Here is a 20,940-nt window from a genome sequence, read left to right on the forward strand (position 1 = left end):
GCACGTCAGCATCAGAACTAGACCACAGGGCAATGGAAGAAGGTGGTCTGGTCTGATGAATCACATTTTCTTTTACATCACGTGGATGGCTGGGTGCGTGTGCGTTGCTTACCTGGAGAACACATGGCACCAGGATGCACTATGGGAAGAAGGCAAGCCGGCGGAGGCAGTGTGATGCCTCCATGTATGCCTCCATCCATGTAGATGTTACTTTGACACGTACCACCTACCTAAGCATTGTTGCAGACCATGTACACCCTCTCATGGAAACGGTATTCCCTAGTGGCTGTGGTCTCTTTTAGCAGGATAATGAGTGCTGCCACAAAGCAAAAATGGTTCAGGAATGGTTTGAGGAGCACAACAATGAGTTTGAGGTGTTGACTTGGCCTCCAAATTCCCCAGATCTCAATCCAATCGAGCATTTCTGGGATGTGCTGAAAAAACAAGTCCGATCCATGGAGGCTTCACCTTGCAACTTACAGGACTTAAAGGATCTGCTGCTAACATCTTGGTGTCAGATACCACAGCACACCTTCAGGGGTCTAGTGGAGTTCATGCCTCGATGGGTCAGGGCTGTATGTATTCAACACAATATTAGGAAGGTGGTCATAATGTTATGCCTCATTGGTGTATAAATTCAATTCTCTCTGACTGAAGTATTAAAAAATAGGCTAATTTTGAGGAACTTCATACCACAAATAATGTGAGAAAGTGTTTGCATAATAAGCAACAAAAAAAATTATATTAATCTGTATGAACTGTTACTCAGGTTACTGTGTAATAAAAAATGCTATTGTGATTTTCTGTTTTGAGCTATCATTTTTAGGTAAATGTTTATTGTCATAAACTTTACAAAAATATAATTATGTGTACAGATTTCAACTGTCCAGAGCAAGTCTTTAGTGGTCATAAAAAGTGGAAGAAACAGTCAACATGAAGGGGACCACAGCACAAACCTTGTGGAACTGACTTGCAGAGATTGTGTCGATTCTAATCACATTACAAAATGATATCTAACAAGTGACTCGATGGGACCATTCAGCAAAACAGTGTGAGAAGAGATCTCCCCAAAGTGAGAGAAGAAATAATCAATACTGACAGTATTAGGTGGTTAAACTGCAACATCTCAGTTCTTTAACCACCCAATGGAAAGACCACAAATGCAGTTTAAAAAACATTTTATTCTTGGGATTTTCATAACAAAAAAACAAAAAAAACATGAACATGGTATTAAGCTTTTTGGACAAGTACCACACCAATACCATGTTATCTGGATATGTAGCTTGGTAGAACCTTATATTCTATCATGAATATACCATGGTAAATGAATATAATCATTCAGTACCATGGTAATTATCAGATACCACGCTACCATCACAGTAACTTAATGTAATGAACCTTGACAGAATAAATGATAGCTAGAGAATGCCTTGATATTGCATTTAGAGAGGACAGAGCATCACATCTTTATTTGCGGTAAACCCAACAATACATTTGTCAAGCCTGAGATGCCATGTGTATTATAGGCCTACCTACTGTAAATTATGGTCTTTTGATATATAAGGCTGTAACCCTCTATCAGAAACGGTAGTCTGAATCTACTTGTTGTGTGTGTCTGTGAACGAGTGAACAATTATAAGCATTAAACTGTCAAGCAAAAATATCAGGTTACATAATATACTGAAGCATCATTCGCTTTATACCAACACCACCCAAACATCCAATCGAATATCACTCCCCCGTTTCAAACAGTTACGTGATGTGTGACGTCTCAGTGGATGGCAGTGATGTCCGAATCGTTCTTCTGAACCGGATCTTTTTAATGATTCGACTCGCGAAGCGTTTGGAAATCACTGTACGGGACTTTGACTGGGAGGCAGGAACAGTAATATACGTTATACTATATTTAACAATTAAAGTGAGTCTAATAATGACATTATTGTTAACAATAAACAAAACAGCATTTGGAATTAAAGCTTTGAGAATATGAAAACAACACCGTGACTGAGATATAAACAATAGCTAACCGATTGAACGGACTGTTTGTCTATCACCATATGTAAAGATATTATATATTGTGGCGTCTACGCTAATTAAAATAAATTTAAATTGACTGCACATCTATTTTTAAATATCACCGTTTATACTGGTTAAAGGTGCAGTCAGTCTCACCGACCGTTGCTCTGCAACTGACCAACGGAGAGCATGGTTTGAAATAACTTCGGCTCTTCATACAGAGCTACGCTATTAATTGACATTTTTGTACTCGACATTTTCCTGAAATATCGCTAATGTGACCTTAACGTGTATAAACAATGAGTTTACTGTACAAATTAATGAAAAATACCGCGTAGGGGTGTTCTGTGAACACTTTTGAGCAACAACTCAAAAGAATAATTCATTCGACTCTTTGAACTGGTTCGCTGATCGAGCCGATTCGCTAAAAGAATCGGACTTTCCACATCTAGTGGATGGAGGTGGGGGCCGGGAGGGACTTCTTGGACCAAAAGGGGATTCAAACGTGTTTATGACTTTAGAGTAGAACCGTCGCATTCAGTCAGTCAATGGACTCGGGCGCATTGCGATAACCGGTCTCATTGTGTTCGCTTCAGGCTGGGAAGCAAGCGAGATTCGGTCCAGAAGATCGCCCAAAACAAAGGTGTGTCCATCTGAAAGACATTCATTGTCAAAAAAGGACAGGACACGCGCAAAAGAGCGAGATCGTCGCTGGGAACAATGATGCTGATTGAAGTTTTGGTATTATGAGCAAGGCGCGCGGATTTGTTGGAAACCCATTGATGCGTCACCTATAGTTGTTATCATTCTTTATCAGATCAGAGTGTGCAGTGCGGATTCGTCGCGCGCTCTCCAAATCATTCCAAACGCGGCATTTCTATTATTCCCGTGAGCGGTTCCAAAATCCACAACGATGAATTACCAATCGAGCGTCCCGGTTTCGGTGTCAGTGTCCGGGATCTCTCAGCAGTCCCAGCCCGCTATGCCCACCCCGGGAACGGTACCCACACCGGTGCCCGTTCCTCAGCCGATTAACCCTCAGTTCGGATCCGGATCGTCCGGCAGCTCCGGGGCGGGTCAGTTTGGCTCGGGAACCGTATCAGGCCCTGCAGCGCAGTCCGGCTCGTCGGGCTCCCAGTTCGTTTTGTCCAACTCAGCAGCCATCAGAGGCGAGATCCATCGGTTCGAGTCCGTCCACCCGAACATTTATGCAATATACGACCTGATCGAGCGCATCGATGACCTGGCCCTCCAGAACCAGATCCGCGAGCATGTGATCTCTATTGAAGGTAAGAGCAAGGCCAGATTAATTGATGCCACAATGAAGCATTGTATTGTCTGTCAGTGTAAAAGCAGATGGTGCGTGAAAACTAGGGGACATGAATGAGTGTACATCCCTAATCATCCTAATTAGGGGCTACTGCTACCACTTAATATGCAATACAATATTTTTTAATGTGGCTTTCATAATTGAGTTGTGACACATGATATGTTAACAAAATATGTTTGATTTGTCTTGGATGATGCATAAATAATACAGCTGATGTTTACACTTTGTTTAGTTGGATTGTTTGGGAATGAAGAGAGGAGATCTTGCAAAACCGTGAGCTTCCAAAACGCATTAGTGTGTTATGGATGCAAATTAAATTGTGAAGAAAAGATTTGTGGCTCTCTGCATTAATATTGACACTCCAGTCAGATGTGATTTTCACAGTAGATCTTAATGCAGATTTGATTGTTTCATTATCAGAAGCTCTTCTGGAAAAATGCTTTCCGAGGTTCCTCTCATCCACTGTTTGTGCATCAGTCGTTCATTTGGGTTAAGTGAGCTTTTCGATTGATTATGTCAAAGACATTGACTCTGACAATCTTTACAACAGATCTGACCTACACTGTAAATAGAATTGTTGGTTTAACTTAAAAAAGTAAGTTACCAGGTTGCCTTAAATTTTTGAGTTCATTGAAATTAAAAATTTGAGTTAATACAATGAAGGCGATTGGTTTAATCAACAGAAACTCAAAATGTTATGTTATCTGAACCACATTACTTATTAAAGTTGATTTGACAAAAGAAAAAATGTTGTGATGAATCATGAATCAGTGATTGGCTAATATTAATGGTTTTAAAGACAAAAGCTGATGGTGCATGCAAACTGGGGAACATATCTAGGCATCACAAATCATTTATCTACATTATGTATAATTAAGGGGGCATTTGATAGCCGTGGATCACCAGTATGAATTCTGAACACTAAATATCTTAAAGTGCAATGCTTTTTGTAGTTTAATGATACATAATGAGATGGAACACTAGCATTTGGAATTGGTTTTGTGTAAAGAGTTATGTTGTCAAAATATGTTTGGTTTGCTTTGAAATATTCTTGGATTGCACTCAACATTTAGTTGGATTTTTTGGGATTGTTTAAGATCTTACATAACCCTGAGCTTCCAGAACAACTCCTCAATTTGAGTATGAGAATGTGCATCAAAGATTTGTGGCGTTTTGTGTTAATATTGACACCAGTCAGATGTGATTTTCATAGCAGACCTTAATACAGATGTGATTGTTTCATAATGAGAAGCTCTTCTGCGAAACATTTGTCAGCATCAGTCGCTCATCTCGAATAAAGTTAGCTTTTAGATTTATAAACCTCATTATGTCAGATACATTGACTCTGACTCACAATTTTCACTGCAGACCCGACCCGACCCGACCCGGCTCTCATATTAACGGTCAGGGCGAGAGTTCAGATTAGATGAGCTTTAGTCACAGGTTATTTAAATGCAAATCGAGCCCCTTGCTGCTATAGAGTCACAGCACTTCGAGAATTGCAGGATCTTACAAAACCCTCTCAGACAGTCTTATTTTGTTATCATGGAGTTTCTATAGGTTTCGCAGATCTATTTCTGTATTTCTGAAGCAGCTACACAGTACCTATAATAGTATTTCTCAGGTAAATGCATCGCGACTCTGCTGAACCGCCATACATGTGAAAAAGGACATTTATGTTCAAAGTTTATTGTGGAGATGATTGATTTATTGTGTTATAAATAGTGGTTTCGCATAAGATGAGATGATTGTGAGTCTTAGATGTGGTTGTAACTGGTGAGTCAGTGAGCCGGTGAGATTTTCTGTAACTCTGAGTGCGTTTTACCATCGAGGGATGGAGATGGAGAAATTTCTGGATGAGCGGACACCCTTTCGAGGGGGCGACTTGGTTGACAGGAGTTTGCCTTTTCGTTATGTGGGTGCGAACAAGAGCCTGGGTTATGAGCAAGCTGATTATAAATTGATGTGAAATGGTTGCAAAGAGCGAATCAATGGATAATTTTCACAAATAATAGTCAAGTTACCTTTATATAGGCCTTGATACAATACAGATTACTTCATAGCTGCCAATAACAATCAGTGATGGAAACTTCAAATATGAGACAAATTCTGCTGTAAAGCAGCTTTACAAAGGCAATAGTGTCATTATTCAGCTCAAGCCAGTTCAGTGTTGATTCATTTTAGTTCAATAATGTCGATGTTGCAAAATTCATCAATTATGAAACATGGTCGATTCAGCTATAAAGCAGCTCTGCAGAAGGCAATAGTGTCATCATCCATCAGCTATTCAGTTCAAGTTTTGTTCTCATTTAGTAGTGTCAGTGCAGTCAAATCAATACAGCAGTGTTACTAAATATTAAGTGTCTTTAAAACCCCAACTAAGCAAGCCAAAGGCAACAGTGATGAGGAACCCAAACTCCACTGACAGAAATAGAGAAAAAAACCTGCAGAGAAACCAGGCTCAGTCAGGGTGCCAGTTCTCCTCTGGCCAAATGTCAATCAAGTCAATCATTATATTATGATAATCAAACACTATTTAATGTTAGAACTTTAGTAATTAGAAATAAAAATTAACCATGCATGAATGCATATGTCATTTTAACTGAACTTAGGACTGGTGGTGGTGCTTAAAGGGATAGTTCACCCAAAAATAAAAATTACCCCATAATTTACTCACCCTCAAGCCATCCTAGGTGTATATGACTTTCTTCTTTCAGCCAAACACAATCACAGTTATATTAAAAATATCCTGGCTCATCTGAGCTTTATAATGGGAGTGACTGGAAGATGAGTTTTTGAAGTCCAAGAAAGTGCATCCATCGACTCCGGTTTGTGTAAGACAAATATCCTTACTTAAAACCTTATAAAGTAAAATAACGAGCTTCTGGCGCAACAACCATAAGCATTTGACGTATGTCCAAGAAGCGTTAACTTCCGTGAAGTAGATGACGTCGATTCACTTCAGAAGGCCTTTATTAACCCCCAGGAGCTGCGTGGAGTACTTTTTATGATCGATGGATGCACTTTTTTGGACTTCAAAAACTCATACTCCAATCACTCCCAATATAAAGCTTGGAAGAGCCAGGATATTTTTAATATAACTCTGATTGTGTTTGGCCGAAAGAAGAAAGTAATATACATCTAGGATGGCTTGGGTGAACTATCCCTTTAAGATATTGTTGGTCATTCAGTGTTTCTCTAAAAAAAATTAGATAATAGTAATTATTATTAAAAGATAATAATACTACTACTAATTCTACTACTAATAACAATATACAACGCAGTAAGGATTGATGAGCTGCTGGGTTCATGAATCATGTTGCCAGCGTTCGCTTGAACTGATTTGCTGAAATCAAAACAGGGACGGTAATAGATGAGCGCTAGCCAATAAGATTGCCGTTTTACCCATTGGTTCCACCCACTACGGTACCACTGCGGTATGTCAAATACAGGTACGCTGCACATCCATTGAGCTGAAATGAAATAGTATAGATTGCTTGAAAGCGCTCAGAGAGTGTTCAGCGAGTGAAAATATATCTATGCCATACTTATACTTATCCTCTAACACACACAGTGTCGAGTAAAATCTAAGAATTTATTAGCCAATGGCTAATGATAGACATATGCAAGTGATTTACTCACATTGTAGAGGTTTGTTGTGGACCAATGTCTTCAATGTAATTCTATCAGCTACGGACAGACGGGATTATCACAGGATATTAGTGTAGTAGATCTACATCTTGTACTGTTGAGGGTGTAAATAATCTGTGTTAATGGTATTATCCAGCTAATCCTCTTTACTTAGGGTAGGGTTAAGGAGCAGCCTTGGCTCTGGACCAGCAAACCAGTGATTTTTACCTAAATGATTGAGTCATTTATCAATGCATTTTGGAAATGGAATCATTTTCCAGAAAATTCTAGCTTGCATTGCCATTGAAAATCCCAGACTTCAATTTTTTGTGTTCCCTTTATTCCCAGACCTGAAATAACCTCGTCCTCTCAGACAAATACTAGTTACCCTTTTTTATCGCAAATGCCAGTAACGACCAGTGTCAGTCACCTCTGCTCGATGCTGACTCATCCGGCCTGTAAAGAAGTCTTCAGAAAGCCTGTAACACCTGAGTAAAGGCTTGCTGTTGCCATGGAAAATCATAATTGTGATGTATCACTCGCAGAATGTCTAGCCTATACGACAGCAGCGGCATGTGCTATTGATTTCCAGCTTGTTGACCAATAATCATGGCGTAAGTGTTGAGAATATCTCCTCACATGATGGTAACTGATTTGGATTGGTTTGAATCTAAAAGCAGATGAAATGTATTTATTAGTTTGCATTAGCATTAATGGTGTGACGTTAGCTGTGCCCTTGACTGCTGGATGTTTTATTGATCGTTATAAATCATATTATGGCAATCAACAGCTGATGACAGGAGAAATATTGAGTTGGGTTTTTTGGCATTAGTTCATTGTCCCAGTGCAGTGCAAACCCTGTCGTGTATCCAAATCTGGAGTTGGACTGGAGTGAATAGAATAGCATACTATTGTTACTATATCAGCAGTATATTATGCATACATATGTAAATATCTCAAATCCTTGTACGCAACCAAATGCACTGCATGCTGCTCAACCTGACCTTTCATTCCTAGCATGATGAATGAACCAGAATTAGTATCAGCTGCAGTTTTTCTTGTCTTTATTTGATTAGCTATGATAAAAGTGTTACAATGTCACAACCATTTTTATTTCCAAGCTGAATTAAGCATGCGCATAATTTACACTTATTTAAAACTTGCTTTTTTAATTGAACTGTTGAAAATATTTATGAACATAAATGAATAAAAAGTACTTATAAAGTACCTGAATTATCATTGCAATGTAGAGGGGAAAAGAAATGTTGTATATGGGTCAATGATGTGACGGATCTTTTTTTTTTGTCCAAAGGCCGTAATAATAATAATAATAATAATAATAATAATAAAACGCCAAGATATGACATCCAAAGTATGTAAGGTAGTACAACTAGATCTCTTTTATTGAATCCAAAAGTTTTTAATTATATTTTGCTACATATAAAGGTATTTTAAAGATTTTGAAGTGTCAAAAGGTCAATACAGCCATTTCATTTGTGATTAAAATATATTTAAAATGTAATAAATGTATATTTTTATTCTGGCATGATTTTATAACATATATCAACATGGTATTCAAATTATGTGTAGAAATTGTCGCTTTGTAATGAGAAAGAATGTCCAGAAAAATGAATTTCATTGATGTCATTTGGAGTAACCAATATAAAGGGATTTTGGTTCAAGTCATGTGGTCAATATCACGTGACAGGATGGGACATCATTCAGACACCTGCAAAGGACCACATGGTCGTGAAGCAAAGTAATTAACTCTCTTTTAACTATTTAAAAAAATTCATGTTTTCACTTGCTCATACACATGTCCCGAAACATCAGGTCATTCGGTACAACCGCTATAAAACATGGAAAATGTTGTAATATTTTAAAAACTTTTATTAAATATAAAATATTTGATAGCTAGATATCAGCCTGTTAGCATTGTCATTCGGTATAACCAAAAGTGTCATTTGGTAAAACCGAAATTTTGGTTAAATCGAATGACTTTCTTGGTGACAAATTTTGCCCATCTTGTAAAAAATGACAAAAGCAGTGTTAATTATTTATGAAAACCACATAATCTGATTAACAATTAATAAAACTTCTAAATGAATTATATCTCCATTATGTTTTTTTTTAACTTTTAAAAAATCTTATTTGTCAATGACCCATATACACTGAAAATCCTAATAAGTTGAATGAACTCAATTGATTGAGTAAACTCCTTCCCTCAATTCAATTGAGTAATGAGGTCTCCCAAAACATGTATATTTAAGTTCACTTAACTTAGTGCTTGTGTAGACTCTACTTACATTTTTAAGTTCCCTTAACTTGGTGTTCATTTAGTGAACTTATAAATTTAAGTTAATTCAGCAGAGATTAAAAATTAATTTGAAATTAATTCAAATTAATATTAATATAATATTAATAATATTTTCTTAATAATATTCTTTAATGACCAAAGTTTCACCATATTAATGAAATTATGATACACAATGTACTGTAATGGAAGTGGAATTAGTCACAACCACACTGTACAGGTGGTAACAAAAGTAATATTAACTACTGCACTAAAATATTAAGTACCTGAATTATCATTGCAATGTAGAAGGGGAAAAAAAAATTGTTGTATATATTGATACATGATTGATACACAGTATTCAATTCCAAACATAGCCATATGCTAGAAGAGTTGACAGTCCATTATCATTATTACTAGTTCAGGTCTAGACTAAATAGTTTTAACCCTGGCTAGAGGAATTATAACCGATCATGCTTAATTGTATAGGCCTACAGAATGTCTCTAAGTCCAGTTCAGCTTGAAGTGCGTCCTGTTTTGGGAATTAAAAATCCGCCTCCATCTGTCATGTCCCCTTGTGTCTTTTATTTATGCATTTGTGTTATTAGAGAACAGAAAGTTAATGTGATATAATAGGTTTTGTAAGAGAGCACAAATCTAATTTTGTATTTCTTTTTAGCAAAGATAAAGCTTATCAGCAGTTCATCAAAGCAATTACACACTCAAGCACAAGAGGCCTCCAGGCAAAAAGCTATTTGTTTTCTTTGCTTCTCTTTCACCCCTGTCATGCCCCGTTTGGTTATAATATTTACATGGTATTTACATAATCCTCCTCCATTTTGTGTTAATACCCTGTAAAGTTAAAGCATGTCATACCACACACATAACAAACAGAATGTACTGCATCTAAGCAACTACATAGCAACACAAACCGCATAGAAACGCCCTAGCAACAGACTAAAACATTCCGAACCCCTTAGTGTCTAAGGTGCATGAAAAGACACCACTTACGTTTTCTTTAAAATTTAAATATCTAGTTATTATGTGTACTTTTTTAGCATATAATTTGGTGGATGATGGTGCAGTATTGCTAAAGTTGATTTATATCATTCTGAGCATTTCTGAATTTGGGAACATTTGGTGTATTTTGTTCTAAGTGCTTTCTAGCCATCAGCGTCCTTTGGGACAGCTTCAGACAATGTAATTGCTATTGTTTTAAGCTGCCATTTATGCTGCTATAACTGATGCCATATCAGCAAATTTGTGACTTTATCTCTGCCGCAGCGATGCTGTGGCCGTTCTTCCACTTTAATTCTTTTTTGTCAGCGTTATCTGAACGACCTTCAGCAGATGTTCACTGGTGTAAACAGAATTTCGAATTCAATGTCATCAGGGTCTGAATGAAACCACAGTGCAAAATGGAGCTGAAGTTGAAATTCAGACTGTATGAATGCTGGGATACATGACCTTTTTTAATTACTGGCTGTTTATTTCAGTAATTACATTGAAAAACAATGTTTACTTATTCAGCAATACGTGAAGGCTGCATGCAATTGTTTTAATTGACCATTTTAATATTTCATATGTAACCTTTGTTTTTGCTGTGTTATCGAAATTTATCTTTGTGACATTGGTATCTGCTAAAATTTGGCATCATTATGACCCTGTTTGCATGATATTAGATCAGTAATACTGATCAGTAAAACGAATTTCATTTGCTGTTGTCATTGCTACAACTATCATGCAAATTATATTCCAACAGTTTGTTCTTAAATAGTTTTTTAATCATCATAGTTGCGTTCCATATGGCATTTTTAGATTGTTAATACTGCAGATTATTTGTGCTTTTAAATAAATGTAAATTCTTTCTTTCTTTTTTTACCGAAGGCATGGCTTTTCAAAACAGGCTGGCAAAAAATAAAATTGGTGCCTGAGAAATTTGCATATGCTTTGTTTTGGCATAAGCAGCACAAATCTCTATGTGCAACATGCTTGTTTCTTAATTTTGTGTTGTCTGTCTGTCTTCCTAGAACCTTCTGAAATTCTTGGAACAGAATCAAATTAAGGTTTTTGACGTTTACATATGCAGCTTGACATTTTTAAAATTGACTCCCTGCTGATGGTCTTAATGAAGTAAATAAATGCGTTGCCAAAAATATCTTGTTGTGAGTCATGCAACGCAAACTCATGCATTTAAGTTAGGTTGATGCACACTGCAAAACATTTCTTTTGCAAAAAAATCCAGTCGAAATAATACCGGCCCTGACTCTGTTGTGATGCATTGCATGCGTCGTATTACATGCAAAGCATCAAGTTGCACTACACTACAGCAATCGCTTCTTTGCATGTGCTGCATCACAAGGGAGTTTTCACAGGTATTTTGACTGCAGCAAGGCTTGTGAAGCTCTTGCAGAAGAAGCTGTCGTGTGAATATGCACCTGTGTGTCTGGACTGCAGATACTACTGCGATCGTCCTACGTTATTGCAGCACGCCTGTTGCTTAGGAACCGGAGCCTTATAGCTTTGTTGAAGATTAGAACAGAACAGGAATTTAAAAAAACACTTCAGATATTCACTCTGCTACTGTGAGCTTGAGGAACAGTGTTTTATGAGTTACCCCACAACTGATTTGTCCCATTTAAGTAAGTGAAAGGATAATCAATAACTCTAAAAGACGGAAATGCTTGCAGACGGCTTATGTAGTATCTTGTTTCCTCAAATTTGTTATGTTGATGGTTGTGCTTAAGACATTAAAGATGGATTATTTGCCTGTTGAAAAATAAAGGAAATGCACTCTGGGACTAAAAGCAAGTTTTTGCGGCTGAAACATGGTTTCTCTATAGAAGTGAAGTGTATGGAAGTATTAATGCTCTGCCAGTGTAGATCAATTGTAAAGAGGGACCTATAATGCCCCTTTTCACAAGAGGTAATATAAGTCTCTGGTGTCCCCAGCTCGGCAAAATACCCCACAGATCATTTATTATAGCTTGTCAAATTTGACCCTATTTGGGTGTGAGCAAAAACATGCCGTTTTTATGTGTCCCTTTAAATGCAAATGAGCTGCTGCTCCCGACCCCCTTTCCAGAAGAGGGCGGAGCTTTAACAGCTCGCGCTTTGGTTGCTCAACAACAACAAAGCTGGAGAATCTCACGCAGCCAAAATGAGGATTGTCAGTAACGGTGTTCAGCCTTACATTGTTCAAACCGGAGTCAACACTGATGGAGAGACTCAGGAAGAAGTTACAACTTTTAGAATGAAACTGGACGTTTCTGTATGGTTAGTGGATAAATTTATGTAGTTGCTGTGGAGTTGATTCAACTCATCGACTAGCATGTGCCGTCATATGACGGCATGGCAACAACACTCTACTACAACAACTCTTCCTCTTCTCTAAAGCAGCCCAACATGGCCTCACCCCCTTTGTTGCGTGTTCTCGGGGGCAGGGTTTATGTAAATTTTAGGGTTTGTGATGTCACCAACCCGGGAAGAAGCTCGTTGTAGTCCCTGCCAGCCATTTGTTGTAGTCCTTAAAAAGGACTAAAAAAGTGTAAAAGAAAATATCTCCCTTTGCATTGAACTTTGAGTGTTGTAACTTTGCAGATGTTGTTTATGCTCAAACAGCAACATTACACACTAACTAAAGTTAAAAAAGTGAAATCATAATCAAGAACCCCTTTAAAACTCAAGAGCAGCCTGCATGCATTGCTCAATAATGGTCTTCAGAATGGCATAAAGCAGAATGGATAGGCTAACAATAATTTGGTTTGTATTAGGGCTGCACGATATTGGAAAAAAACCCTGACATTGCGATATTTTGTTTTTCTGCGATTATATATTGCGATATGAAAACTATTTCACCAGATGACTTGAATAGCTCTATTTGGAAAGAATGAATCATTCTAATGATTAATCATTCACCCTGATTGGGGTGATTTTGTAGGGGAGTGAATCTGCATAGATAATAATAAATTACAAGCATAGATAAACACAATAAAACAAAGACACAAATGGAATAAACAGTGCTTTATGTTTGTTCAGGTAAGTCTAACAGTATTCAGGTATAGTAATCAAATGTAAAATAACTGCATAGTCTTCACTGTATAAATTAAATATAATTAATCTTTGTTAAAGCTACAAAAATGATTTTCTCTTTGTATTTTGTTGTTTAAGATTAACGACACAGACAGCAGCAGAAATATTAGGCTGCTTTTACTTTAAGAGCGAATGCACTGATCTAATATAATGATACGCATCCATTTTCTTTCTCAATTATTTACGCTCACGTAAGCCATAAGCGAATGTTTATGAGGATACTCATTGAGACGGGCATTTTGACAGAATTTTGTCTGTATGTGTCCGTTCAAGCAGAGAACTGAATTCCGTGTTCGCATGCTGTTCATGCTGCTCTGTATCTACTTGCGCTTAAATGTTTTAAAATCGCTTGAAGGACATAAATGGCATGCAAATGATAAACTTTTGCGCTACAATGGTTAAACTTTGCAATTATTCCGAGAATCATGTGCGTTTCAAACTGTGCTGCCTGGTCTGTACGGATCAGCTACCTTTACGATTCCTATGCTTGATATCGCACATCTTGCGACGTGACTATTGCGGATGCGCACATCAATGCTAAAACGATATATTGTACAGCCCTAGTTTGTATTAAAAATCTAAGCAGTTATCAACCAAGGTCCCTTTTATATAATTTCTCTCTAGGAGTTTTACTTGAATGTGGATTTGCTGAAAGTGGCCTGATTATGAGAATTTGACTGTCTTACGGATATTTCTGTCATTGGTTTTTCATCTTTGGCTGTTGTTAATTGCGAGTGATCACCATTCAGTCTGTGCATCTGTTTCAGCTTTTCACCAAAGAGATTGTTTTGGAACAAGACACGCTGGAGACATCAAATCAAAAATCCAAAACAAGAGAGTAATGCTTTGCGCGCCATTGGACGGTCTCATTGGAAACCGATGGATTTTTCAGATCCACGACTGAAGGAAGATTCTCCACATGGTTTATTCTCAAAAGCTCTTTGTCAAAAACTTCTGATGCCGCATCAAGTTCCAAAGTCTCTCAATCGGTGGTTTAAAACCATCCAGAACTTGGCGCGCTCTGGATGCTTCGAGGTCGTAAGTGCGAGAGGTCACAGGTCAAAAAGCATGCTTGTGAAGAGGCTCTTTTCATAGCAGGGAAACTCTGAAGCCACAGCCTATCTGTGGAACATAATGTAGACTATTGTTCCCACTACACAAAGGTGCTCTCTCCGCTTGTTTGCAAGCCTTTTTTTTTTTTTTTTTTTTTTGCTATTCTTAAGTGAACACACATGTTCTGGTTCACAGAAGCAGCCAGGGGTCTGTGTTTTGGTTGTGGTCAAGGGATCAGCTGTGGATGAAACACTTCACAGTCCATAGTAGAGCTGCACGATTAATCGTTAAAAGATTGTGATGTTGATTCAAACACCCACACCGTCTCATTCGTAAATAGTTATCATGTATAGGTATGAAATAGCTTCACAAACAGTCTTTTGAACATTAAAGTATGGTTGTGTCTGTTGCAAATATTCAAATTATCACAGAAGGACTGGGAAACGTTTATAGTTATGCAAATTACCTTTTGAAAGTAACTTGATGCTTCAAATAAAGATTGTATCAACAAGTGAAGTTAAAAAATGTTATTGAATTATTCATTAAAGAGATATCAGTTAAAAACATTGATTCATCCAGTAATGAAACAACTTCAACCCTAACCCTCAGTTGCTCTATGGAGATTTTCCCTTTAGTAAGTATACTATACTATCAGAAAAACTGGCAATAATTGTACTTTAGGGTTGTAAAAAGTTGTACCTTCAATGATACACCTTTGTAGATTCTATACCACTAATGGGTGCACATTAGTACCTTAATATTAATATACTAAAATACACTCTTTAGGGGTAGATAAAGCATGAAGGCATTGACAAGACTACATCAGTGACAAGCTAATCGTGCAATTTCTGTACATTTTTTGCTTGTATTGAATCTAGAACATAACTAGCAATTTTGAAGACATTTTCATCCAAGTTAAGTGCAATCCACAGCATTCGTGACATAGATTAATAGATTTTAAAAATGAAAATGTCTTCAAGTCAAAAGTTGAGTTTATGGTGATGCACTTACAATGGAAGTGAATGGGGACAATTTTTGGAGGACTTAAAAGCAGAAATGTGAAGCTATAATTAGCACTTACATCATTTTTTTTTTTTTTCAAACTTGTGTATTATTTGAGCTGTAAAGCTGTTTAAATAATCATTTTAACAGTCATTTTAGGGTTTATGACGTTGCATGTTATTGCGACTTTTCATGGAAAAGATTAGTATGCAGTATTTCACACTAAAATCATGTTATCATGCATATTGTACATATCTTGTGGGTATACTGTTGAAATAGTGAGTGTTTTAACTTAAATCTGCAAATGTTTAGTCAATTCATGTCAATTCAAGTCAAGTGGAAATGAATTTTTGTGAGAATCAACGTCACAAATGCTGTTGATTTAAGCTTAAAGGGATAGTTCACCCAAAAATGAAAATTTTATCATGGTTTAGTCCCCCTCATGTTGTTCCAAACCTGTATGAGTTTCTTTCTTCTGTTGAACACAAAATAAGAATGTTGGTATCCAGACGGCACCCACTGACTTCCATAATATTTTTTTTCCTACAATGGAAGTCAATGGGTTCCGTCAACTGTCTGGTTACAAACATTCTTTACAATATCTTTTTTTTTTTGTGTTCAACAGAAGAAAGAAACTCATACAGGTTTGGAACAACTTGAGGGTGAGTAAGTAATGACATAATTTTCATTTTTGGGTGAACTATCCCTTTAACTTGGACAATTCCTTTAAATTACATCCTGAAATACGACCCCCCCCAAATCGATGCTAGATTTGATTGCAACTCTTGTAGTTTTTTCAGGAATTCTGCTAAGTTATTTTGAGTGTAGGCTATGACGCTGATCTGAGATCTCACCAAGTTATGGAGGTGATGGATCTGACTTTCTGTAAGTACAGCCGAATAGGCATCTGGACCAGAACGGTACGCCTCATCTCTGGCGCCAGCGTGGCTGCTGAGTAGCAGATGGTCTGTGACATGAGAGGAGGGTTTGGAGAGCGGGGACCGAAGCCTGCCAAAGACCCCGGTTCTCCTCACTGTTAGGACCGGCATATTCAAACAAACACACAACACATTGGAGACCCTCCTATTTGTATCTACACATGCTTACAGTGACAAAGGCTTGTCATTCCTTTGGGATTATCCAGGCGTACACCAACAGGACCCCTGGTTTGCCCCACGGCGGGCGCCACCTGGTTGGATATCGAGCCCCGTGACGCAGGCTAAACCACAAGGGCATGACTGCCGTACAGTCCGGAAGGGATATTTACACAGTTCTGGCTCCTCTTCACGGATACACCCCCGTCCCCCAGCGTTAGTACGGTCTTGGAGAAATGGAGCGCGCCATATGTGGGAGCAGGATGGAGAGTAGTTCCACAGCATGTGCTGTAGAGCATATATCGTCACTGCCTACAGCTCCCACACCGAACAGCTAATTGGAGTTGCACGTCCTGTTTGGGGACTTCAAACCTGCACAAGTTAAATTGAATTTATTAATTGCTATTATAGAACAAGGCCATGTCACAGTTTTTCGCTCGTACGTCAACTTTCAAGGACATCCTTTTTTGGCTCAAGAAGCAGCTCTTTACCTACTTGTCTCCACTTGAGGCAGGAAGTGTGCGTTTAGTCAAGGTTGTGTTAGTAAACTCTGCTCAGCTTGTTTTCCTCATGGTTTGATGGATCTGTTTGGAGTATTGAGTACTTTGCTTTTGGCTCTTGTCACACACACACACACATTTTTCCCATGAGCACTTTTTTTGAAGCAAAGGCCCCTAGACCATTTGAAACTAGTATAAAGTGATACTCTTGTGAATGACTGTGACTTCGGGCCACCATATGCAGAAGAATCACCTGTTTGGAGTGATTCATTCATATCTACCCGTGGTAATATATAGTCCATAGGGTTTTCTGTTGAAAATAGTTTTGAAAAATCCCTTGTACCAGCTACTTTTTCTCAGCTGAGGAAATCGAACACACTGTCTTTCTCTCTCTCTCTCAATCTCATACATAGTGCTAGTAAGTCTGATTCATTTTAGTGATTCGGTTCATCATAAACAGTTTTGTCAATATGTAGCATTGGATTCATTTTGGATTCACTTTAAAAAGATTTTAGGTCTTTTTAGTTAGTGCATCTTCTCTTCAACTCAGTATTATATAAATTATATTATCTAGTTATTATTTACAACAGTATTGTCCAAATTATATTGGTAAATTGTATTATATTGTAGTTTTTTGTTGTATTTAGTATTTATTCAGCCTAAATATAATTTACTCATTCAAATCCCTTGTTTTTGTGCCAGAAATGATGTGTTTAAATAATAAATCATATCATTGGATGGTTATATATATATATAATATATATATATACAAATAAAGCATATTACAAACCACAAGTAGCTAGCTTTTTTCCCCCCAAAAGTAGCTTGACTGTAGATTAGCTTGTAGCATGACGAGACAGTTTAGAAGTAGCTTACTGAAAATGAATAAGAATACATTGCAACTTTTATATTTAACTTCTTGTAGCTTTTTGTAGATTCTCACCGGCATTTCTTTCATGTTAGTTTGGCCTATATTTCACTTCATACCAACTGTGGCAGGTCACCGTTTACATAAGACCAGGTACTGTAGGTTTATCTATGTACACACTATCTCTGATTGGGTTATCATGTTTAACTCAAGCCTGATTCCTGCAGAACTACATTTGTCAGTGTCCAAACCTTGAAAAGACCAAGGTTATACAGAGGTCAAGCCTTTTACACAAAGAGAAAGCTTGCATTTTAACTATTTTTTTTATTTTTTTTTATTGGTTTGCAATCAAAAGAAGCAGGTGAAAGACCATTAACTAATCCGTTTAACTTCTTTGCAAATCTTGATGGTTCTTTCATACAGTTAAAAGGAAATCCATTTAACCCACCTCAGCTAAAATACTTCCCCTGAAAATTCTGGGGCAGGATGAGTGAGAATAATCCATCTTTGCTTAATGCGATTTAGTGTGAAGTACCGGCCAGTTTCGCCGGGTTGTAAAGATTGTAAAATCTAACAGCAACTTTCCAAGAGCTGTTTTGTGGGTGTCACGAGGGGGTGGCGTGGAGGCCTCAGGAGTGGAGTGTTGGCTCGGTTAGTTTACAGCTTTTGCTGATGACTGTGGGTGTCCGCCTTCAGCACTAAACAGAAATGTGCTTCAAAACCGATCGTTTTGTAAGATATTACGTTAAAGAGGATTCATGCGTTTATCACGCAACAGAGCCTACATGAATGGATCCTCTTCACGAACGCAGATCGAGCCAAAATCTGCCCCGAACAGCAATTCGCTATCAGATTTTTTATATCGTAAGCCTAGGTTTAGTGTGTTCAGTGCAACAGGACATGTGTTCTTGTGTAACCCCCACACATTGCACTAGGCTCTGTTTTTTTTTTTTTTTTTTATCTACTCAGTCTTCTTTGCTCAGAGGCCATGTTTGTGAAGTGATTTTGAGGTGGTTCTCCCCTTGATTCCTGCAGACAGCAGCGGGAGAATGGGTGTCCTTTGGCAGAACCAGCTGGAGGTGTAGGAACAACGCTTGGCACCTAACTGTGAATTCACTCATTGTCCTCCTTCTCTTTGTTTGTCTGTGACGGCGGATTGTGTGAATTTTAAGACCACCGTTTTTTTTTTTTTTGTCCTGTTTCAAAGAAGTGTTAATTTAGGTTTTGTTTCTTTGGCAAAGTGAATACAAATAGAAAAAGCAATTTTCTGTAGAGTTTTACCAATGTGACCTTGGTTTGTGACGTGAACTTTTTTGATTTAATTGTTTTTTGGGCAAATTTGATCATGGCAAACAGTATTTCTTGCTCTTTTTGGAGGTTATTTACATAAAGAAGTCTTAAAGGGATAGTTCATCCAAAAATGTAAATTCTGTCATCATTTAGTCACCCTCATGTTGTTCCAAACCCGAAAGACTTTCGATCATCTTCAAAACACAAATGCTACTCAACCACTTTGACGCTTCAGAAAGTTCATAAAGAGATCGTAAAACTAATCCATATGAATTGAGCGGTTTAGTCCAAATTTTCTAAAGAGACTCGATTGCTTTATATGATGAACAGATTGGATTTAGGCTTTTATTCATATACAAACATTGATCAGCGAACATAAACAGAAGCTCAACCGAATGTGCTTGACTTGCGAGAATGAACCTCATTGGTTCTCGCACGTCAAACGAACATTCTTGAGCTTCCATTTACCACAACTGATGTGTGAGTTGATGAATGTTTATATGTGAATAAGAGCTTAAATTAAATCTGTTCATCATATAAAGTGATCGAGTCTCTTCAGAAAATTTGGACTAAATCACTCAATTCATCTGGATTAGTTTTACCGTCTCTTTATGAACTTTTTGAAGCAACAAAGTGGTAGCTGCGTAGTTGTCAGTGGAGGGACAGAAATCGTTCATTCAGATTTTTAAAAAAATATCTTCTTTTGTGGTATGAAGATGAACGAAAGTCTTAGGGGTTTGGTTTGGAAAGACATGATGGAGAGTAATTAATGACAGAATTTTCATTTTTGGGTGAACTAACCCTTTAAAGGTACATTTGCAAAATCAGCCTGTTTTATTCATATTCATAATGGGGTTAGTGAGTGGGTGGAAAATGGTCACAAAACCAATAACAACTGTTCTTTATGTAAGAAAGCTTGACAAAGAATTAATGGTGGGATTTGTTTTTTTTCTTACACACATGCAATGACCTCCATTTTCTCATAAATCCTTCAGTATGGATTCACAATATTAAAATTCTGGCTGATAATGATAAGCCAATAATTGTTTTCATTCTGTGTTTGAAAACCAACTAATAATACTGTTTTGTTTCTTAAAAAAAATATGCAATTTAATTAAAATCTGTTTTGTTCCTTAAATTATGCTGTTTTATTAAAAGTCTATACTTTTTTTGTCCAAAAAAAGAATGATAAATTAATAAAACATAACAAACAGCTAAATTCAATAGTTTTAGTCAATGTCAAATCAATGCCAAAGGGATTTTAGGCATCACATTATAATGTACCTAATGATTTTTTTTTAGGTGAATAGTTGTGGACCTCTGTGTATCTTAGTAAAGTGCTCTTTAAGAAAAAAATGGGTTAAATCTTTGCTGTAATCTAGTGCCGTGTCTGTAAGTTAGTAAAAAATAATCTAAAATCCACAATTAAATATCCAAAATTGAATACAAGATACAAAATCATAACATCCATTAACTGTAATAATGGCTGATATCCGATCTGGTTCCAATAAATTGTGTGTCTTTATCTTTCAGAGACATTTTTGCTTAATTTATTAATTAGGAACTAGCAACCATCTGTTGTTTTCTACAACTTTTGCAGATAACTCAGTGATCCCATGATTCAACACATCTGCCCCATCCCTGTGAATATGGAAATCCTGACATTCCCATGCAATGTTAAAGTGCTTACTGGGGTCTCTGTCTTGTCCCACAGCTGATGGGTATTTTTAGGTTTCCTACAATCCTCTTTTCCAGGAAAGCGGCTCTGGTCG

At 37.3% G+C, this 20,940-nt stretch overlaps 1 protein-coding gene across 1 annotated transcript in view; it reads left to right on the forward strand.

Annotated features, from left to right (window-relative positions):
- Positions 1-2,486: 2,486 nt before the first annotated feature.
- Positions 2,487-20,940, forward strand: part of agap3 (ArfGAP with GTPase domain, ankyrin repeat and PH domain 3) — a 171,473-nt gene continuing 153,019 nt past the window's right edge. Inside the window, exon 1 of the mRNA XM_051881892.1 lies at positions 2,487-3,305. Within this exon, the coding sequence (XP_051737852.1) occupies positions 2,930-3,305 (376 nt within the window). The 5' untranslated portion in view covers positions 2,487-2,929. The remainder of the gene's footprint in view (positions 3,306-20,940) is intronic.

The sequence above is a fragment of the Ctenopharyngodon idella genome, chromosome 23, assembly GCF_019924925.1.
Source record: "Ctenopharyngodon idella isolate HZGC_01 chromosome 23, HZGC01, whole genome shotgun sequence".
Lineage (NCBI taxonomy): Eukaryota > Metazoa > Chordata > Actinopteri > Cypriniformes > Xenocyprididae > Ctenopharyngodon > Ctenopharyngodon idella.